We start from the raw sequence: 23,434 nt of genomic DNA, 5'->3' as shown, positions 1-23,434 counted from the left end.
TGGAGCAGTCTCAATGGGCCAAATAGCTTAATTCTGCTGCTATGTCTTATGGTCTTGTAAAGGTCCTGTCCACTATTTTCTGTTAACCTCTAAACAGTAGAAATCAATCGAGTGAATCTTTGCTGCAACTATTGTATATCGTCCTTTGGATTTGGTGATCCAATATGCAGTCACACCAGAGCACTATGCAATTGGAGTAATGCACATCATTGAGTTTTTCCATATTCTGCCCACACTGCCAGGTAGTTTTATGTCACCTACAAATTTGGATTTGGTGCACTTTATCTTCACAGACAGAGATTGATTTAAAGTACATATATTATCAAAGTGTGTATGCAGTATACAGCCCTGGGATGTCTTTCAACAGTCAGCCACAAAACAAAGAAACACCATGGAACCCCTCCGTTCAAAGAAAACATCAAACACCCACTGTGCAAAAAAAAAAAGAACAAACCATGCAAACAGCAAAAGAGTAAAAAAAACACTATATAAAACATCAAACCACAGTCTTTGAAACAGTCCAGAAAGATCCAGATTTAGTTCAGTTCCAGTTAGTGCTGTGTAGTTCATTGACTGCAGGTCACAGAACCAGATCAAAATCACACAAGATAGCAATTTATTTAAAAAAAGAAGTAACCAGAAAACAGAAACAGATATAATGTGAACTGCAGAGTCCACCCACAAACCATGTTGCTTAAACCTTGCCCAAGACTCTGGCAGCATTGAGTGGGAGTGGAGCGAGAGGGATGAATCAAAAGTGGGGACCTTCCTCTGGCTGCATTGAGCAGGAGAGAGAGAGAGAGAGACAAGTGAAACACAGGCACCTTCCTCCGGCAGCATTGAGGGAGGGACGGAGAGAGAGAAGTCAAAACACAGGCATATGATGCTGAACACCTTGTTTCCTCCATCATCCTCATTGACTTTAATCTTGCTTGATGCTTTAATTGGGAGATCAGCAAGAAATGGAGAGGATTGTGGGCTAGTGCCCCATCTCCAGCCTTCTTGGCTTCCAGGCTGCACACTCCGCTTGAAACCTCACAGAGCTGTCTCAAAGACAACAAAGATTGCTATTGATGATAGAAAAACTGAAGTATGAGGACCATCTCTACAAGATCCAGTAGTCACAGCTACTCCATCCAAAAATTACCTGCTTGTTTCTAATATTTCTTAAGCTGCATGTTGATTACCTTGATATTGAAGTATGTAATCGTAAGATCAGTGAATTTTGGATAGACAGAATTCTGAGGAGAAATGGCTTTCCTCCAAGACCAGTTTCATGTTTATCCTAGATTTTGGTCATATTATCTTGGGTGCTATGTGTTGAGCCAGTGATGCCCAGAGCTTTACACCTCCTTCATTTGTTAAGACACTTGCTACCACCTTCCTCTGACCATTTTTCTTCATCTGTCTTAACTGACATTGCCAAATTTTATTAGAAAGGCCTTTGAACTCCTTATATTAAAGCTGCTGTATAAACACAGCTGGCTGTTTCCCTTAGTCTAATCCTACAGTCTGAACCTTGTAAGTTCCTCCAGCAATTTGTTTCTTGCTTCACATTCCAGCACCTGCAGTTAAATTTCTTGCTGAATATCAGAGAAACACTTTATGAATATAGTCTTAACTTTTTCCAAGTAATTATTTTGCAACTAAACCCTACCTATCCATCCCACTCTGCTGATTCACTGCCCCCAAGATTGCCCCATCTCACAGCCACTGCTACAACCAACATCCCCAATCAAACTATTGTCAAATGTTCCTACACAAGCTGAGCCATTGCTGGGTCAGCAGTTCTATTACCTCCATTTGTTAGTGAATTATGGGCATATTGCTCATTCTGAATCTTTAGGTTTAAGTAATTGTCATAGGTTTTACAAAGCACATCTTCAACTTAGACCTTGCTGGTAATGTAATTCCACAAATACTATTCATTTGTAGCTCTGTGAGAGAATTGAGGGGATCTAGATCATAACACATATTGCATATTTTGTGTTAATCACCTAATGTATAGAATGCTCTGTTCCTGGTAGAACTGAGCAAAATTAACCTAGTTAGGACGTTTTAACTGAAGATTTTGGGTTGACTGCAAAAGAGATATTCTCCATATGTGAACTATTTATTTTGACTCTTGGGCAAAGATGCCTTTTAATTTTAATTAATCAGTGAATCTAGCAGAATGACAGGAATTATCTTCTCTTAGCTGACAAACAAACCATAGAATATGTTTTAGTAGTTATCATTCAGTCTGACAGAACCAGAATCCATAGTCATGGTTTAAACTATAGCCCAGTATGGGGATATGACTTGGACAGGTGTTTTCAAAGTCTCCTGGGTTGAAGTTGGTGCTTTCTCTGCTGGGTAGCATATGTCAGGGAGATACTCCTACAAAAAGATTGACTTCAAAAGTGCAACCAACTGCTCTGAGCCTGAGTATTTTAAATTGGTGTCACTGTGACTGTAGGAGCAAGCTGATGTAGTTTCCAGGAAGCTGCTATTTAAAGAACTGTCTCAAACAGGAACCCAAGACCATGTATAATTTTGGAATTCACCTTAGTTAATGGGGACAAAACAATGCAAGATGGTGAGGGTGTCAGGGATTAGGTTTAATTGAAAATTTCAAAAAATTGACAGATTTCAAATAGTGTGCAATAGAATTAAAATTCCAATCACTTGGGATCTATTTGAATTGTGACCCTTTTTTATTTTAAATATTAATATTTAGAATGCAAACAAAACTAGCACCTTTGTTATTTTAGGTGTACAAGGAAACAATATAATGCCCCAACTTGTACAAGTTTAACTGAAAGATGGTGTATGAGTTAAGAAAGATGTCAATTAACCAATGCCAGCGAATGAGAGCTTCTGCAACACCTGAAATTCTCTTTTCTAACTCTCGAAACAATTAACATTTAACATAGTGTATTTATCAGTGTCAGACCAATTTGCTGGTGATGCTGAATTTTGAGAAAAAAAATCATTTGACAATCAAAAAAATAATGGGAGACAAAATAAATGTTATCAGTGTCAAGAGAATAGGGTATTAAGCTCCTCATTGGCAGAGGTTCACAGAGAAAATTTATAGCCAGCTTTTTCAGTTCAGCAAAGTTACTTTGTGCAGCTGAAATAGACATTTGTATGCACAGTAAGACTACCATAAATGTTAAAGATGACTGTGTACAAAAAGCTTAATGTTTGAGATCTATTGGACAGGCAACTAAAATATAAAGTCCAACTCTGTGTGTACGTGGTCAGAACCGTTTGTCAATTTGAAGGACCTTCGTCAGCTGGGTATGAAGGGTGAGGGCAGACAATGATCAGAAAAAGATGTATTAATAAATATGGGTGATTACTCCACTTTAAGGGGAAAATATCAGTGCAAATGGAATCAATCAGGGTTCCTGCTTTTGGTAAAACAATTGAGAACTGCCAAGAATTGGGAGCTACATACTTCACATTTAATACTGATTTTAAAAAACTGGTTGCAATTACCCATCTAAATTTCAGATTTATCCTTTAGTGTTGTAAGATGAAAGTCAAATGGTAGAGATCCTTTTTACTTTTGGCTCCCATTGAATTCTGATTAAGGATCTGTTTGAGGTCCCAGTCAAGAAGTAAAGCAACTATGTAAAGAGATTCCAAACAGAGGGCTTTATGGGTTTTTGAAAGAGGATTTATCTTTGACAGTTTGGTTCTCTATGCTCCCTAGTACCTTAACGTGATGCAGAGTGCAGGGCAAAGGAATTTACACTGTGGCTTATTTTGTAGTGTATTTTGGTGAAATCCACAGTCATCATGACGTATGTGTGTTAGTGGACCTGTGCTGCTGAACTGAAAAGAAATATGGACCGTGTGATCTCTATAATCAATTGGTGCTTTATTAAAAGTTCTGTGAGAGAAACAGTTGGACCTTTGTTGTTGAGCCAGCAGGACTTCTTTTTAAAAAAAGTCCTTTGACCTGTGATAGTATGTTTTAGTGGTAAACATTTTTGTCTCCTTTTTCTAGGGTTTCATAATCTGACGTTATGTCAAACAACGGGGAGTTGGAAGACAAACCACCTGCACCCCCAGTACGTGTGAGCAGCACCAGTTTCTGTATGACCAGTAAGGACACTCTGTTGACCAACCATAATGCAAAGCCACTCCCATCTGTGCCTGAAGAGAAACAGAAGCGGACAAAGCTGAAGTCCATCTTCTCAAATGCTGGAGAGAAAGGTAGAGTTTGGTGACAAAGCATGAGTGTGGAGTATGTTAAAGGTGGGGTGACCATTGATTGGAAGGAGCAGCTACAGTGCCTATAAAAGGTATTCACCCCCTCCTCCCTTGGAAGTTTCATGTTTTATTGTTTTACAGTATCGAATCACAGTGAATTTAACTTGGCTTTTGTTGACACTGATCAACAGAAAAAGACTTTCATGTCAAAGTGAAAACAGATCTCTACAAAGTGATCTAAATATAAAACACAAAATAATTGATTGCATCAGTATTCACTCCCTTTAATATGATGCACTAAATCATCACTAGTGCAGCCAATTGGTTTTAGAAGTCACATAATTAGTTAAATGGAGATTGCTGTGTGCAGTCAGGTTGTTCCAATTGATTGTAGTAAAGATACACCTGTATCTGGAAGGTCCAACTGCTGGTGAGTCAGTATCCTGGCAAAAACAGCACCATGAAGACAAAGTAACACTCCAAGCAACTCCACGAAAAGGGTTATTAAACAACACAAGTCGGGAGGTGGATCCAAGAACATATCCAAGTTACTGAATATTCCTTGCAGTACAGTTACGTCAATCATCAAGAAATGTAAATAATATAGCCCAGCTGTAAATCTGCCTAGAACAGGCCGTCCTCAAAAACTGAGTGACTGTGCAAGAAGGGGACTAGTGAGGGAGGCCAGCAAGAGACCTATGACAACTTTGGAGGAATTACAAGCTTCAGTTGGTAAGATGGGAGAGACTGCGCATAGGATAACTGTTACCCAGGTGCTTCACCAGTGACAGCTTTATGGGAGAGTGGCAAGGAGAAACTACTGTTGGGGAAAAAAACTCACATAAAATCTAGGCTAGAGTTTGCCAGAAGGCATGTGGGAGTCTGAAGGCAGCTGGAAGAAGGTTCTATCATCTGATGAAAACAAAACTGAGCTTTTTGGCTATCACCCGAGTGCTATGTTTGATGCAAGCATAAAGCCAAAGCTACACAGGAATGGCTTAAAAACAAAAAAGTTAATGTCCAGGAGTGACCAAGTCAGAGTCCAGACCTCAATCCAATTGAGAATTTGTGGCTGGACTTGAAAAGCGTTTACTCACGATTCCTATGCAATCTGACAGAACTTCAGCAGTTTTGCAAATAAAAATGAGGAAAAGTTGCAGTATCCAGATGTGCAAAGCTGATAGACACCTATCCACACAGGCTCAAGGCTGTAATTGCTGCCAAAGGTGCATCTACTAAATACTGACTTGAAGGGGATGAGTAGTTATGCAATCAGTTATTTTGTGTTTAATAATTGTAATAAATTTAGACCAATTTGTAGAAATTTGTTTTCACTGTAACACGAAAGAGTCTTCTGTTGATCAGTGTTTAAAAAAAGCCAACTTAAATCCACTGTGATTCAATGTTGTAAAACAATAAAACATGAAGACTTCGGGGGGGGGGGGGGGGGTTGGTGAATACTTTTTATAGGGACTGAATATGCTCAGTGTGGGTGTGAAAATGTGCTGTGGGAACATGGGACATGACAGTACTATGTGAAGCAGCCACTGGGTGGAATGAGTTTCGGGTATAGTGCTAGTGTAATGTAGACTCCGCTGGAAGAACTCGGTAGTCCAGCAACATCTGTGGAAGGAAAGTCCTACACCAGGAATCTGATAAAGGGTTTTAACCTGAAATGTCGATAACCACTTTCCTCCACAGATGCTGCTTGACCACTGAATTCTTCCAGCAGGTTGTTTGTTGCTCCAGAATCAACACTTGCAGTCTTTTGTGTCTCCAGTGCCGTGCTAGTGTTGGTTACTACCCCACTGGGTTACATGTATCGTGGTTGCAGTGATGGATAAGGTTTTCACTGTACAGCCCACAGTTCTGCATTTAATACTTTGCATTGAGTATTTATCATACTTTTCTCAATTATAAATAGAAGCTCACATCAACAGAAGTTTCTGAAGGCATTTCGGCAAAAGTTTAAGCGTGCACCTCACTGAATAAAGGCTGTGGTGTTGGCTTGGTTCCTGAGGTTGCTAAGCATTCTCTTATCACTTTATACTCTTGAGTAATTGGGTTAAACCTTCAAAAGATAAAAATGGTGTTCTTCAAGATGATAGCCTCTTTAAGGTCTGGTGCCTCTGTGCGCCAGGGAACTGGTCAAATATTCAATATTCTGATTTTTGTTTCCTTGTGTCGCGCTTGCTTGAAGGAAAGGGAAGAGGGGGAGGGAATATGCACTTTTAATAGCAAAAGCTGCAAACAGTGGTCTCCACCAGTGGCTCCTACGTTGCTTGCTAGCTACTCCCAACCATGCTGGGATCTTGATTTTTTTTAAAACAAGGAGTTTCTTGAGCAATACCTCTGTTTTGTAGCTTCTGTGAAACTTTGCAGAGCGGAGCTTCACATTTCCTTTGTTCGCTTACTATTTATGTTTTAACTTCTCCTTTCTTGAGGTAGTACTAATTTTGCCAAAGTATCATTAACATAATTAATGCAGTTTTGATTACAACAACTGGCAATGTGACGTCCAGTGAGAAAGAAAAGGATATTGCCTGATGTTTGCCATCTGAGAGTGTTTGAAATTTACAAATAGATCTACTTCAACTAATTTTAATTTGTTTCCCAATGAGTTAGTTGCTCTTTCCCTGGCTAGTAGATTAGAGTTAACTTGTCCATGCTAACTAAGTTGTCTACTTGAGCTAGTCCTTTTCCCCAAATTTGACCATGTCCCTCTAAATCTTTTCTATCTATGTACCTGTCTGAATGTCTTTTAAAAATTGTAATTGCACTCACCTCTACCATTTCCTCTGGCAGCTTGTTCCGTATAGTCATCACTATTTGTGGAAAATGATCTTCAGATCTTTCAGTCTTTCCTCTCTCAACTCCGATCTATGCCCTTTAGATTCAGACTCCACTACTGCGGAGAAAAAAACTGACATCTGTGCCCTCATGATGTTATAAGGTCACCCCTGAGCCTTCTGTGCTCTGGAGGAAAAATTCCAAACCTATTCAGTCTCTCCTCACAGCTTGAGCTCTCCAGTGCAGCACTGTCCTTGTAAACCTTCTCAGCACCTTTTCTAGCTTAATAGCGTCTTTTCGACATCCAGGCGACCAGAACTGCAGACAGTATTCCAGTGACAGTGACAGTCTTGCCAATGACCTGCATAGTTGTAACATGTCGTCACAATTCTCTTGCCACACACTCAAAATGCTGGAGGAACTCAACAAGTTAGGCAGTATCTATGAAGGGGAATAAACATTTTGATGTTTCTGCCCGAGACCCTTCATAAGTCCAACATGATGGCATGAACGTCAATTTCTCTACTTGCAGTAATTTCTCCCTCCTTCCCTCACCTTTTTATTCTGGCTTATGTCTCTTCCCCTCCAGTCCTGATGAACGGTCTCAGCCCAGAACATTGACTCTTTATTACCCTCTATAGATGCTACCTGACATGCTGAGTTCCTCCAACACTTTGTGTGTTGCTCTATTTTTCCAGAATCGGTCTTATTGATCACAATTCTTGCACTCAGTGCTTGTGTCTTCACTTTAAAGCAAAGGCTGCAGTCCTAGGCTCCATCGATCCCTTGGTTAATGGTAGGGATCCGTAGCATCATAAAGGTTGAGAACCCAATGTTCTTCTGTTCAACACTCACCGTTTCCTGTGCAAGTTCTGTCCTAGTTTAACTGACTGAAGTGCAACATATCAAATTTTCATAGTAAAATTCAATTTGCCATTCCCTGGTCCACATACCAAGTTAGTCAAGATTCCATAGAAACTTGGCTAACACACTTCACTATCCACTACTCTACAAAGTTTGGTATCATCCCCATATTAATAACCATGTTAGCAACATTATCGTCTTTAAAAAATGTGAATATAGATGACAAACAGCAATGGAACCAGCACCAATCTCTGTGGCACTCCACTGGTCACAGGCCTCCAGTCCATTCCAGAGCATAAATATAAAGTCAGAGTCACTGCAGTGACCCAGGTGTTGTGTTTCAGATTGACCAAGTAAAGACAGCAGTTTGCTTGTGTTACTCTAAATAAATTTGTATGACAATCCAAAATATAAGAGGGGAGTTTATATATCTGAAAAAGTTGTTTGGAAGGAGGCGCTAGCAGGGATGATGGCAGAGCAGCAATGGCTGGAGTTTCTGGGAGCACTTTGGAAGAAACAGGATAGATTTAACCCAAAGTAGTAGTATTCTAAAGGGAGGATAACACAACTGTGGCTGACAAGGGAAGTGAAGCATAAAAGCAAGAGGGTATGTAAAGTAGCAAATATTAGGAGAAAGCTTTGAGGTTTGGGAAGCTTTTAAAAACTAACTGAAGACAGGTTAAAAAGCAATAAGGAGAGAAAAGAAGAAATTCGAAGGCAAGCTAACCAGTGATATCAAAGAAAACCAAAAGGTTTTTCAACTATTTAAATAATAAAAGGGAGGCAAGAGTGGCTATCGAACCACTGGGAAATGATTCTGGAGAGGTATTAATAGTGGACAAAAAAGGATGGACAAACTGAATAAGTATTTTGCATCAATCTTCACTATGGAAGATGCTAACAGTATGTCAGGAATGCAAAAGACGCTTGAAGCAGTTTTGGGGCCCTTATGGGTGTGCTGGCATTGGAGAGGGTCCAGAGGAGATTTGCAAGAATGATCTCACTGAAGTTTAGAGTAATGAGGGAGGATCTCATAGAAACCTATCGAATATTGAAAGGCCAGGATAGTGGATGTAGAGGGGATGTTTCCAATAGTTGGGGAGTCTAGGACCAGAGGGCAGAGCCTCAGAATAGAAGGATGTCTCTTTAGAGCAGATGAAGACAAATTTCTGTAGCCAGAGGGTGGTGAATCTGTGGAATTCATTACCATAGACAGCTGTAGAGGCCAAGTCATTGGGTATATTTAAAGCAGAGGTTGATAAGTTCTTGATTATTCAGGGCATCAAAGGTTATGAGGAGAAAGCAGGAGAATGGGGTTGAGAGGCATAATAAATCAGCCAAGATGGAATGGCGGAGCAGACTCGATGTGCTGTAAGACCTAATTCTGCTTTTATGTCTTATAGTCAAAAGCTTCACTGTTATTATTACATACCGTAATTCATTATTCCAGACCACGTGGTTACCTGAATTTAAATTCTCCAGCTGTTGTGACGAGATTTTATAATCTAATCTCTTGATCTTCTTTCCAGGCCAAAATTAATATTTGCATAGTAATATAGCAATTGTGTAAGCATTCCTTCCAAAGGCTTTCTAATATACAGGTGTGATACTAAAATCGAGTACAGGCCAGACCATGTGGGATTGGGGAGCACTGAGGAGGTCATTACGATACATGGTTCCTTGCATTGTATGGAGCTAGATGGAATTTTACAGTAATTTGACTCCTGGACCCAGAAAATAAATAACAAGGTTTATTTAATATGGTGTGTTTGGTTGGTGTCTGAACCCCCCAGCTTCTGACATACTAGTTAAATATCATAACCACTGTACCTCATTCCTTGTGTGTAACACTCTGTGAAGCACTCTAGGTAACCTCCATGTGAAGTGTGCACGACAGCCTTTAGCTAAATCACAGATATTGCCCACATAGCTATCAAAGTGCTTATTTTTTAAATACGTTCTTTTGAGTTTATTGCTTCTGCGTTTTTTTTAATTGACATTTGCTCTAGCATTGCATTGTTTTTACAGGGAATAAGAAGAGAGAAAAAGAACGGCCAGAAATATCCCCTCCGTCAGACTTTGAGCATACAATCCATGTTGGGTTTGATGCTGTTACAGGCGAATTCACGGTGAGTACATAATGAGATGTGCAATGGTGATCAGTCTGGCTTGATTGACTTGATTTTTGGCTGTTTTGGAATTGGCCTATTCCAATTAATTTGCTGGCAGTCACCAACTAATGCGTAAACTGTCTGAAGGTCATATAAACCGCCTGCCTGTAGTCTTGGTGGCTGATATCACAAACCTTCCAAGTGTGGCTCTCTTATTGAGAGGCAGATTGAGTAAGTTTGCACTTTGCCAAGGTAGATTTTTCTGACCACTATCAGATATTTGTTTATGATCCTGTGCTTATCTTTGGGCAGGTATGCCTTCTGCTTCTTGATCCTTTCACCAAAAACGTGGTTCCTTTATCTACACCACCAAATTTCTGCCTTTAGAAACTTGGGTTCGGTCACCTTCAACACTTAAATACAAATCAAGGTCAAATTTCTTTTTGATGCTTGGGTAATTCTGGTGAATCTGTACCATAGCCTATCCTAGCCGAGACAGATTATGGACAACCAAAGTACAACTTTCATCTATCTTCAGATAAAGTGTAATGTTGCTTTTCTATTAATAATTCTAATATTTTGTTGTCCAGATGTTTCCTAAAAAGCATTAGTAGGTTTGTGTCAAGGTTATATTCTCCCTGTCTCCATTCTGCTTTGTACATGTTGAACTGAAACCAGAGACATGCCCTTTGGGATGGGTGAGTTGTGTCCAGTTGTTCTGATGCAGTGTTCAAATATTATCCCAAGTGTCCTATTTCCATTGGCTCAGGATCTTGCTAAATAGTGGTTTTAGGGTTTAATAAATGTATGTCTAAGGCAAGGAGAATTAAATGCTTAATTCATAGCCCCCACACACGTTAGGCAGTTCAACCCTTGAGCATTAGTGGGTTGAGTTGTGGGCCCATCGCAATGAATGTGTGAAAAGATATTAGTATTAGTTTATTCTTTTCACATGTATTGAGGTGTATTGAAAGCTTTTGGTTTCATGCCATCCAGTAAGGTCATGCCATACAGAATTATGTCAAGGCAGTAAAAGCAAACAGAAATGCAGAATATAGCATTACAGTTACAGAAAGAGTGCAGATAAACAAATAAAGTGCAAGGACCACGAGGTAGATTGGAGATCAAGAGTTCTTCGTTAGCGTATGAATCCCAGTGCCTATGAAGCTGAAGTGGTGGTGTTTTGCAGGGGATGCCCGAGCAGTGGGCTCGGTTATTGCAGACTTCCAACATCACCAAACTGGAACAGAAGAAAAATCCTCAGGCTGTACTAGATGTGCTGAAGTTCTATGATTCCAAAGCTGCAGTGAAACAGAAATATCTGAGTTTCTCAGGTAAGGCCTTCAAGTGGAATATTGAAATGGTGAGTGAGTGGAAAAAATGACAGGTGTTGCGTAACCCTACTTAAAATAGTTATTATGGATTGTGCAAAACCTTTGGTTTGAATTCTTTTTCTTTTATTTAGACCAACAAGATGGTTTTCCTGCTGGTACACAAAAGGTGAGTCTTTTTTTTACATTCTATCTTGGCCAACTCTATCTAATATGTTTGACAAGCTTTGCATATAATGGATTGGTTAGTCTGGTATTTGTGAAATCACTGAGTTTAATATTCAGTATTGTGATTCCCTAAATGATGACATGCTGTTTTGTGTATATTTGTAAAAGTGGATTGTGAGAGCTTTCCATTGATCAGATTTTTAAAATTCTCTAAATTTAAGATGTGAATCTGGTTATGTATGAAGGACTAATTATATTTGAATAATATGAGAGGAAAACACTTCACCTGTTTAAGTCAGGACAAGATTTTGGTTTATACGAACTATGGGAATAGAATATGATGCAGTTTAATGAAATTCTAAAGTGTAATCCTCTCTCTTTAGCGCAGTTCAAAAGGCACAGAACCTTCAAACGTACCAACTGTTCCGGAGGAGGATGACGATGATGATGATGAGGCTCTCCCTCCAGCTATTGCCCCAAGGCCAGAGTGCACCAAATCCGTGAGTACTCTTGAACCTATTGGTATTGGATTTCTATAGCCCCTTCTATATCCCCCTTCAAGGGATAAACTTCACTAAATAACTCAATTATTGGAAATCGTTTATTTCTGTTTTTGTATTCGGTGTCTGATGTGTAGAACCCATTGCCCATTTTGCTCTATACATATTTTTATCACAGGCAACCTTAATCCCCACAGTGTTTCATAATCTTTTATCTGCATGGAACAGCATTAATTTTCACTGGTGCAAGCTGCATCATTAAATATATACCTAGCAGTTTGTAAGAGAGATCTGTTCTGCAACTTCTTAACAGTCTTTCATGGTATCTGTAGAGTGCTCTGGATAGACCTCCCAAAATCACAAAAGCAAAATACCTGCAACACTGAAGACAGAAGAGAGAATGCTGGTTATAAGCTGAATGATCTCCTGAATCTATTGACAAATTATTTCTTTTCGTATTAATGGTCTTTCACTAGAACCAAAGAAGTTCTGAGTAAAAGTGTGAGATGTAATAGATTTTTAGCAAGTACAGAGACAGGGTAAGGAAAGAGGGCAAGAAGCAAGATCTTTAAGGTGGATGTCAGAAGAGATGGCGTTTGCTTGGCTGCTGGTGTTGGACAGAGTGAAAGTGATGATGAGTTTGGCCTCATCATCAGTCCCTCCTCGACTGCCTGGTCCACACATTCCTCCCCACGATCTCCCACCTGGCACTTATCCCTGCAATCCCTGTAAGTGCTACACCTGTCCCTACACCTTCTCTCTTACCACCATTCAGAGCCCCAGACAGTCCTTCCAGGTGAGGCAACACTTCACTTGTGAGTCTGTTGGGGACATCTATTGCATCCGGTGCTCCTGGTGCGGCCTCTTCTACATCGGCGAGACCCAACGCAGATTGGGGGACTGCTTCATCAAGCAAATCCGCTCCGTCCGCCACAACAGACAAGATCTCCCGGTTGCCACCCACTTCAACTTTGCTTCACATTCCCATTCAGATATGTCCATATATGGCCTCCTCTACTGCCATGATGAGGCCAAACTCAGGTTGGAGGAGCAACACCTCATGTACTGTCTGGGTACTCTCCAGCCCCTTGGTATGAACATCAAATTCTCCAACTTCTGGTAATTCCCTCCCTCTTCCTTCCCCCATCTTACTTTCACTCTGTCTCCTCTCCCAACTGCCTATCACCTCTCTCATGACTCTGCCTTCTTCTACTACCCATAGTGCTTTCCCCTTACATTCCTTCTTCACCTTTCCTGCCTATCCCCTCCCTGCTTCCCCTCCCCCACCACTTGATCTTTCCTCTGATTGGTTTTTCACCTGACACCTTCCCCCTCCCCCCACCTTCTTTATAGGGCCCCTTCCCCCTCCTTCAGTCCTGACGAAGGGTCTCAGCCTGAAACATTGACTGCTGGTTTCCATGGATGCTGCCCAACCTGCTGAGTTCCCCCAGCATGTTTTGTACATGTTGACTTTATAGCTTTCCTTACTTTTTTTTACTCTGATTTTTATCACCTCTGGTGGTCTGATTTTGAACATTTCTCTGCATTTATTTTATTCAGACCTGTGGGATGAGTTTGAGACGAGGTGCTAAAGGCAGTGGCTGTTGTCTAAACTCAATAATGTTCATCTGGTTTGATTTTGTAGAACTGTGACATGCAACAAACTGTATTCCAGCACATTAGTACATAATGGGAGATGAAGTGTGATTTAAGGATGTTTTAAAAAGCTGAATTGTGTATGCATTATTGTGTGTGTTGGTATAATCTTGCAGTTTATGTAGCAGCATTTACTTTTTTTTAAGGTTTATACACGTTCGGTGATAGATCCAATCCCCCCTGCTGCCAGCAAGGAACCAGGTGGTGATGGCACTAAGGAATCCGAGAAAGCAAAAAAGAAAACTAAGATGACAGATGATGAGATTATGGAAAAATTGAGTAAGTGCTTATAATTTTTACAAGCAATTCTCTGGAGTAATCACACTGATATTTAGACAATGTGGTAGAACTGATGTGTGTGTTGGATCTTCACATAATGCAGCTGTGGAATTCATGGAAAGAGCTTGAGGAAGGGTTTTAATAAGTGACTTGAACATTAGTGATGTTACCTTGAAACACTTCACTTGACTGCCTAAACAATCAATCCTTTGAACTTCAGAATTAAACAGGAGCCTCAAGAATGACACATTGTGTTTTTCAACACCACTTTATTAGTGGTTTGTCAGGTGTCTTCTTCCAAGTGGACAATTGCATTTTGTGCTTGCTTATGGAAGAACATTACTTAAACTGATGTTCCACCTTATTATAGTTAAAGGCAGGGGAATTGTTTAACTGCAAACTCTTTGGCGATTTATATCAATAATAATCTTGGTTTTATACTCTAAGGTTCTTGAAATTTGCACATGCACCACTGCAACCTCTATTTCTCCCTTGTGATTTACTTAATAAACCAAATATTAGGGGCCCCACTCCATTCTGGTTAAAATGAAATAAGTAAAATCTGGGATCAAGTCAAATGGACAGCATTGTGATAGAGTTGCTGTGTACTGCAGAGGAGAGGTGAGGGTGGTCTGTGCTGTGAACAGCTTCTGACTTGGATCATATGGTAATATTGATTTTGACTGTAAGTAAGCACTGAGCATTTGGGCAGGTGAGATCTGCCTATAATTTTGTGCTGTATATTGCAGAGATGGGAGATTAAGCACTGCATTGTGAGAATTCTAATTGGGTGCTGTGCATTTGGAGCACTGAAAAACTATTTAAGTTCAAGTTTAATTGTCCCTCAACCATACATGAATATAGCCAAACGAAACAGCATTTCTTTAGGCCAAGGAGAAAAACACATTACTAACAGCATGTAACACAAATAGCATATATAATTATGATTTCAGAAAAACATACAGCCACAAAGAAAAAACTAATAATCTAGCCCAAATCCATAAGTGTAGACTGGAGATTTATGTGATGTTGTTTTGGTCATCGTGTTCCTCCACTGACTTGAGCACCAACAGAAGGGCCTAGCCCCCAACCCAATACAGATACCAGTACACCCCACAGTGGCTCTACTGCACTTCCTTGGCGCCTCCTGTCCTGGGTAGCTGCAACAGGAGATCCTGCATCCTTAGTGTGGTCCTAGTCTGAATCATAACCAAAACAGTGCAGCTTCCCCACCGTCTGTCTCATCAATGAACTAGTGAAATGGACTGAGTAACTGAGTTCCCAATTTTAGAGCAATTAACTGTAATTAAAGATTGTCCATTTGAGGGGTGGAAAGTGAAGGACATGGGTTGCACCTGGGTGCTGTGCTCATTTTGAATGCAGTCTTTGGATGAACTAAAAGCACAGAAGACTGAGAAATATGCATAGACAAAGTTTGTTTTCCTTTAATTACAGGTGATTTAATGGTGTATGCTAATGAAGAATTTTTAAGATAATGTGGAAGTAGATGAGGGAAAACTTGTCATTTTTTCTCAAGTCAGGGATTTTAAGGGTTTGGGTCTTGGTCAGGTTAATGGAGTAATGTGCAGATCATCTGTGTGCTGATAGCATACAGAATTGGTTAAAGGAGCTGAATGACTTCTAATAACTGAGTACTCTTCATGGAGGTGATGCAGGCCACGGGGAAAGGATAAAGTTCACAAGAGGTGGTGGTCTAATCTCCAAATTTGACAGAGGATTTGTAATTGAGGTATTTTGATTTGTACTTATGCTCTGGGTTGTGATAGTTTGGATATTGGAGAAGATCTGTGAACCATTTGAACATCCTGAGGCTTTTTATTGTGTTATAAACTCATTTGTCCATCTTTATACAGGAAGTATTGTGAGTGTTGGAGATCCAAAGAAGAAATACACCAGATTTGAGAAAATTGGACAGGGGTGAGTTCTGATTCTTCAGCTTCTATGTAACTTTTTGTCAGGATAGATGTATTAGGTTCTGGAAGACTGATAGAATATGACTGAGTTCTTGAGATAACCTTAAAGCTCTGATCGTTGTAGTTTTTAAAAACAGTTTTTCACCTGTTGGGAATCCAAATTATACTTCCCAGTGAGAGTGGTTTCAATTCATATTAGTGCACTAATGCAGAAATACTTTGCTGTCCTGATTAAAGGTCTCAGCCCGAAACATCAACTGTTTATTCCTCTCCATAGATGCTGTGTGACCTGCTGAGCACTCAATATTTTATGTATATTACTCCATTTTCATTATCTCCAGATTCTCTTATATTTATATGTATTATTTTGTTTCCTCACAGTGCCTCTGGGACTGTATTCACCGCTATTGATGTGGCCACAGGACAGGAGGTAAATCACTGCTAAACCTGGAAGCTGTCTTTTACTAGATTAAGGTTGGGGGTTTTCCACTTCTAAGCATCAAGATACAAGGGCAGTAAACAATTTACTGGTGGAACCATGCAGGTTGAAAAGTATTTGTTGAAGGGGGCAAGATATTGTCTGTATTCAGTCAAAGTCAGGTCCCTGCTCCAAAACATCATTAGTTCTTTTCCCCCTGCAGATGCTACTAAATCTGCTGAATTGCTCCAGTAGATTGCTTGTTGCTCCAAAGTCCAGCATATCCACGATCTCTTGTCTGTAAGATACAAGGATATTACGAGCAGTAAGGTGCACCAAATCCCCAAGTTATGATTTTCAAATTTTTAGTCATATTCAAAATGTGTAACATCTTCCTTTCCTCATGACTGTTTGTAACCTGAACTGTTCATAAGGTGGAAATGAACAATAAGTGTGTGGGAGACAGACGGGTGTGATAGGAGACTGAGCAGGCACGGAAAGAGCAGTTGCCAGCCAGTCTCGTTGACTATGAGCGGGTGAATCTCCTTAGTGCTTGCAGCATTGCTTGGCTCAATGCAGCCCCTAATTGTTGTGGATCAAGGAGAGAGGAACCTAAATATATAAGTGCTTCGAAGATAAAATAATTGGTTATTTGGGGAAAGAAATATATATATATATATACTAAAGTTATTATGAACTCCATGGAGCATGTGGGGATCTCCCGATATCCAGGCACTCTTTCTTTTCTTTCTTTCTTTTTTTTTCTATAGGGATGTTAGGGGGGAGGGGTCAAGGGGAGGGGGAGAAGGGTATATATTTTTTTTACATATTTTCTTTTTCTTTCTGTAATTATTTGAAAACTCAATAAAAAAAAGTTTTTTTAAAAAAAAGGGGAGAGGAATCACTGAAATGTTCTATTGCACTCAACAACTACAGAACAATCTGTAATGCTGCAACAGCAGACAGTTCACCCCTCCAGTGTCCCAAATGCTCATTTATATGTACTGGGTGCCTATATATCGGGTGTTCATAATATGGGAGAACTTGTACTGGTTTCTGGAAAGAAGCTTTACTTGGGTTGTGTCTATATAAGGAAGGTATTTTATATGGATACTGACCATTACTGATCTTGGGTTTAGTTTATTGCCCAAAAGAGGAGTGAAGTCGGCTTGTTAATGATCTGTGGGTGTTGTGAAGAATTAGGTGAAGCCTGAGGTGCTGTTTGAAATTATATGGCTGCATGATCGTTGTGAGAAGATAATTTAGAAGTTTTATCTAGATGGTGCTGGAGAAATACTCTTGCCTTCCATGTGGGAAAAAACTAGGCATGGCAAGATGAGGCGGACTGTTTCTGTAGTAATGAGTATATAGTGGCTTTGTCTGCTCCTGCCTGTGTGCAGAGCATCGTATTTATGATGGGGTTGTGCTGTGATGGTGCTGCATTTGGACAAGCTGCATAACCATGCCATTCATGTTCTTTCCCAGGTGGCAATCAAACAGATCAACCTGCAGAAACAACCAAAGAAAGAGCTCATCATCAATGAGATCTTGGTGATGAAAGAGCTGAAGAATAGCAACATTGTCAATTTCCTCGACAGGTAATAGAGAAAAAACAGGTTTGTTTGCACACTACCAGTTAGAATCTGCTTTATGCATTTCCCCATCCACCTCTAGGTACGGTGAAGTAATTCCTCTTTGTAGTCTCTCGGCTATTGCCTTGTGACTGCTAAGTGTATATTGTTCTCTTTATGATATTCCTCAGAAATGGGTTTGTAACCTGTACTAGAAATATAGTTGAGAAGCTGTATCTGCAGCACTCTTGCTGTTAATGGACCATTGTTACAAACAACCGCTGCCTTTTTGTTCTAGCTACCTGGTGGGAGATGAGTTGTGTGTTGTCATGGAATATCTGGCTGGAGGTTCTCTGACCGATGTTGTTACAGAAACCTGTATGGATGAGGCACAGATTGCTGCTGTATGCAGGGAGGTAAGTGTTGATACAAAGTTTCTTTCCAATTCTTCAGCATCTTTCTTATACTAATAGGGAAATGTGGCCATCGTAGTCAGAAAATAAGGGAATGTCATTTAAATCTGAGGTGTGTTGGAATTTCTTCTGTCAGAGGGTGGTAGATCTCTGGAAGTTTTTACCCTGGGGCAATGTAGACCGTGGAGATCTTTAAAGAAAAGGTAGATGTATTTTTCTGAAAGATCGGTATAATGATGGCGATGGGAGCTGCCACATAAGCCTGTAGAGATCTCGGTCGTGACCACTTTGCATGGTTTCTATTTTTTTCATCACTTATGATTCAGTTACCCATAAGAGTGACGGCTGGCATAAGCTGCTTCATTTTCAGCTGACTTCTGGTTTACAAAAATGCCTGCGGGTCAGCTGATTTCTGAAGCAGATTCCACAGCTCTATCACTGGAACTTCAGTGCTATACCATGGGTTCCTCTTGATTCCTTGTTTCAATTGAAAATACTGAATGAGCTACAATTTCTGATATTTTATGATTTCTTTCTATACATATTATTGACACTTGCCTGATGAATTATATTCTGTTTATAGGATGGTGTAAAAATAGCAAGGATTATTCATCCTTGTACATTGCTTTACATTTCGCTGATCTCTGCTCCTAAATAATAAAAAAAATCAAGTATTGTCGACCGTTTTTGAAAAATGTGCTTCTGATTTCTCTTATTTCCACCTGCATTTACCTAGTCTTCAGGTCCATTTGCCTTTCCCTGGTGTTCCTCAGGTCCATCTGCCTTTCCCTGGTGTTCCTCAGGTCCACCTGCCTTTCCCTGGTGTTCCTCTGGTCCACCTGCCTTTCCCTGGTCTCTTCCTCAGGTCCACCTGCCTTTCCCTGGTCTCTTCCTCAGGTCCACCTGCCTTTCCCTGGTCTCTTCCTCAGGTCCACCTGCCTTTCCCTGGTCTCTTCCTCAGGTCCACCTGCCTTTCCCTGGTCTCTTCCTCAGGTCCACCTGCCTTTCCCTGGTGTTCCTCTGGTCCACCTGCCTTTTCCTGGTGTTCCTCTGGTCCACCTGCCTTTCCCTCGTGTTCCTCTGGTCCATCTGCCTTTCCCTGGTGTTCCTCTGGTCCACCTGCCTTTCCCTGGTGTTCCTCTGGTCCACCTGCCTTTCCCTGGTGTTCCTCTGGTCCACCTGCCTTTCCCTGGTGTTCCTCTGGTCCACCTGCCTTTCCCTGGTGTTCCTCTGGTCCACCTGCCTTTCCCTGGTGTTCCTCTGGTCCACCTGCCTTTCCCTGGTGTTCCTCTGGTCCACCTGCCTTTCCCTGGTGTTCCTCAGGTCCACCTGCCTTTCCCTGGTGTTCCTCTGGTCCACCTGCCTTTCCCTGGTGTTCCTCCGGTCCACCTGCCTTTCCCTGGTGTTCCTCCGGTCCACCTGCCTTTCCCCTGGTGTTCCTAAGGTCCACCTGCCTTCCCCTGGTGTTCCTCCGGTCCACCTGCCTTTCCCTGGTGTTCCTCCGGTCCACCTGCCTTTCCCTGGTGTTCCTCCGGTCCACCTGCCTTCCCCTGGTGTTCCTCAGGTCCACCTGCCTTTCCCTGGTGTTCCTCTGGTCCACCTGCCTTTCCCTGGTCTCTTCCTCAGGTCCACCTGCCTTTCCCTGGTCTCTTCCTCAGGTCCACCTGCCTTTCCCTGGTCTCTTCCTCAGGTCCACCTGCCTTTCCCTGGTCTCTTCCTCAGGTCCACCTGCCTTTCCCTGGTCTCTTCCTCAGGTCCACCTGCCTTTCCCTGGTGTTCCTCTGGTCCACCTGCCTTTCCCTGGTGTTCCTCTGGTCCACCTGCCTTTTCCTGGTGTTCCTCTGGTCCACCTGCCTTTCCCTCGTGTTCCTCTGGTCCATCTGCCTTTCCCTGGTGTTCCTCTGGTCCACCTGCCTTTCCCTGGTGTTCCTCTGGTCCACCTGCCTTCCCCTGGTGTTCCTCTGGTCCACCTGCCTTTCCCTGGTGTTCCTCTGGTCCACCTGCCTTTCCCTGGTGTTCCTCAGGTCCACCTGCCTTTCCCCTGGTGTTCCTCCGGTCCACCTGCCTTCCCCTGGTGTTCCTCCGGTCCACCTGCCTTTCCCCTGGTGTTCCTCCGGTCCACCTGCCTTCCCCTGGTGTTCCTCCGGTCCACCTGCCTTTCCCCTGGTGTTCCTCCGGTCCACCTGCCTTCCCCTGGTGTTCCTCCGGTCCACCTGCCTTTCCCTGGTGTTCCTCCGGTCCACCTGCCTTTCCCTGGTGTTCCTCCGGTCCACCTGCCTTTCCCTGGTCTCTTCCTCAGGTCCACCTGCCTTTCCCTGGTGTTCCTCTGGTCCACCTGCCTTTCCCTGGTGTTCCTCTGGTCCACCTGCCTTTCCCTGGTCTCTTCCTCAGGTCCACCTGCCTTTCCCTGGTCTCTTCCTCAGGTCCACCTGCCTTTCCCTGGTCTCTTCCTCAGGTCCACCTGCCTTTCCCTGGTCTCTTCCTCAGGTCCACCTGCCTTTCCCTGGTCTCTTCCTCAGGTCCACCTGCCTTTCCCTGGTCTCTTCCTCAGGTCCACCTGCCTTTCCCTGGTGTTCCTCTGGTCCACCTGCCTTTTCCTGGTGTTCCTCTGGTCCACCTGCCTTTCCCTCGTGTTCCTCTGGTCCATCTGCCTTTCCCTGGTGTTCCTCTGGTCCACCTGCCTTTCCCTGGTGTTCCTCTGGTCCACCTGCCTTTCCCTGGTGTTCCTCTGGTCCACCTGCCTTTCCCTGGTGTTCCTCTGGTCCACCTGCCTTTCCCTGGTGTTCCTCTGGTCCACCTGCCTTTCCCTGGTGTTCCTCTGGTCCACCTGCCTTTCCCTGGTGTTCCTCTGGTCCACCTGCCTTTCCCTGGTGTTCCTCTGGTCCACCTGCCTTTCCCTGGTGTTCCTCTGGTCCACCTGCCTTTCCCTCGTGTTCCTCTGGTCCACCTGCCTTTCCCTCGTGTTCCTCTGGTCCACCTGCCTTTCCCTCGTGTTCCTGTGGTCCACCTGCCTTTCCCTCGTGTTCCTGTGGTCCACCTGCCTTTCCCTGGTGTTCCTCAGGTCCTCCTGCATTTATAATGAAAAGAAAGGAGATGGGTTGCTTTTAAAGGTGAAAGCAGCAAAAGAAAAACAGGCCCTTTGACCAAATGTACCCATTTCAATCATCAACTACACATCTACACTCATCCAGTTGACCAGCTCTAGGTCTGAAGCCATTTCAGCCTTGGCAATTTCAAGTGCCCATTTATTTACCACTGAAATGTAGTGATAGTCCCCACTTCCGCCATTCAGGCAGTATGTTCCAAATTCCAGTCACCCTCTGGGTTTAAAAAAAATTGTTTCCCATTCCTTCAAAGATTCTGCTGCTTACTCTAAGCCTATGCTCGTTAATATTTTTCACCTCTTTTAGAGTGAAAGCTTTCATGTTATTTACCCTGTATTTGCTCCTGAGAATTCTGTACATTTCAACCAGATCACCCTGTGGTCCGGGAAAAACAAGCCCAGCTGGCCAGTCTCTCCACAAAACTGAAGCACTATAATGAAAGAATGAATCTGTACATCAGGGCATCTCATTCACAATCTTTGTTTTGAGATTTCCAGCACTAGAACTTAGTGTCCGATCTTCCCTTTCTTCCTGTTTAGTGCCTACAAGCATTGGAGTTCCTTCATGCGAACCAGGTCATTCATCGAGACATCAAGAGTGATAACGTGCTGCTGGGAATGGATGGATCTGTGAAACTCAGTAAGTAACAGTTTGATTCCCATCATACTGAAGTACTCCTCCTTACCATTAGTGAAAGGCTGCATTTCATTAGGCTTAGATCTGGGAATTCGAAAGAATCAAAATTACAGATGCTGAAAATCTGGGGGAGAAAATGCAATACTGGTAATGCTCAGGTTAGGCAGCAAATGTACAGTACATGAGAGAGGAGCTGGCCTAAGTTTCATTTTCATTTTTAATATCTTTTTTATTGATTATTATTAAAGATCAACAAAAAAAACAATAAGGTAATCAAGTCAATATGTCAGTATGTACAATGAAGAATTAAATTAGCAAATAACTGATTAACAGAGCTAAGCAATATATCAATAATAAGAAGAAAAAATGAAGTGTTAAGAATAGGAAAAAAAAGAACCCGTACTAACTCAGAGAAAAAAAAAGACCCTACTAACTTAAAAAAAAACAGAAAAAAAACCCATTGGGAGCACAACCCCGGAGCTATACATCACACAAGCTTCCATAGAAGAAAAACATCAATCCACCAACTCAAATCCATTTAAAAAAAATCGGAAGGAAACCATATTAATTAACTCAAGTCAGATGATAGTAGCGGGCAAATGAACCCCACCTTTTCTCAAAATCAAATCGAGGGTCAGAAGTTCGACTTGTGATTTTCTCCAAACTAAGACATAACATCATCTGAGAAAACCATTGTATCAAAGTAGAAGCAGAAACATCTTTCCATTTCAACAAAATAGCCCTTCTGGTCAATAATGTAACAAATGCAATTACATGTTGGTCTGATGGAGAAATACCATGAATATATTGAAGGATTATACCAAACAGAACTGTCAATTTATTAGGTTGTAAATTAATTTTTAAAATTTTAGAAATTGCAGAGAAATAGATTTCCAAAAATGTTTCAATACAGAACACGACCAAAACATATGTGTCAATGTAGCTATCTCAGTTTTACATCTATCACACTGTCTATCAACATTAGGAAACATTTTAGACAGTCTCTCCTTTGTCAAATAGTAACGATGTACAATTTTAAATTGAATTAAAGAGTGACTGGCACAGATTGAAGAAGAGTTAAGCTCTCTCTCCCAATCTTGCTTAATCTTAAGTGAAGGGTAATTGTGCTGTTGTGACAATAAATCATAAATTTTCCCAATAAAACCTTTCACTAAAGGGTTCATTTTCAAAATAATATCTAACAGGTCAGAATCCTATTTATATGGAAAATTACTTAAATATTCTTGTAAGAAGTGCCTGACCTGAAGATATTGCAGGAAATGTGAATATGAGAGAGAGTATTTAGTTACTAATTTCTCAAAAGACATCAATTGGCCATCTTGGAACAGATCCATGAAAGAATAAACTCCTTTATTCCTCCAAAGAAGAAAGGTAGGATCACTTAATGAAGGTTTAAATAAATAATTTCGATAAATTAAACTAAAAAGTTTAA

The 23,434-nt window shown here is 41.5% G+C and overlaps 1 protein-coding gene across 1 annotated transcript in view; it reads left to right on the top strand.

Moving 5' to 3' along the window:
- The window catches only part of LOC132381254 (serine/threonine-protein kinase PAK 2-like), a 90,093-nt gene that overhangs the window by 56,191 nt on the left and 10,468 nt on the right, over nucleotides 1–23,434 (top strand). The window contains exons 2-12 of the mRNA XM_059950636.1: nucleotides 4,001–4,209; nucleotides 9,889–9,989; nucleotides 11,161–11,305; nucleotides 11,437–11,471; nucleotides 11,854–11,970; nucleotides 13,773–13,905; nucleotides 15,780–15,843; nucleotides 16,221–16,269; nucleotides 17,743–17,855; nucleotides 18,127–18,244; nucleotides 21,885–21,984. Of these exons, the coding sequence (XP_059806619.1) occupies nucleotides 4,020–4,209; nucleotides 9,889–9,989; nucleotides 11,161–11,305; nucleotides 11,437–11,471; nucleotides 11,854–11,970; nucleotides 13,773–13,905; nucleotides 15,780–15,843; nucleotides 16,221–16,269; nucleotides 17,743–17,855; nucleotides 18,127–18,244; nucleotides 21,885–21,984 (1,165 nt within the window). The 5' untranslated portion in view covers nucleotides 4,001–4,019. The remainder of the gene's footprint in view (nucleotides 1–4,000; nucleotides 4,210–9,888; nucleotides 9,990–11,160; nucleotides 11,306–11,436; nucleotides 11,472–11,853; nucleotides 11,971–13,772; nucleotides 13,906–15,779; nucleotides 15,844–16,220; nucleotides 16,270–17,742; nucleotides 17,856–18,126; nucleotides 18,245–21,884; nucleotides 21,985–23,434) is intronic.

This window comes from Hypanus sabinus, chromosome 2 (genome assembly GCF_030144855.1).
Source record: "Hypanus sabinus isolate sHypSab1 chromosome 2, sHypSab1.hap1, whole genome shotgun sequence".
NCBI lineage: Eukaryota > Metazoa > Chordata > Chondrichthyes > Myliobatiformes > Dasyatidae > Hypanus > Hypanus sabinus.
This window is presented reverse-complemented; position numbering and strand designations above follow the sequence as displayed.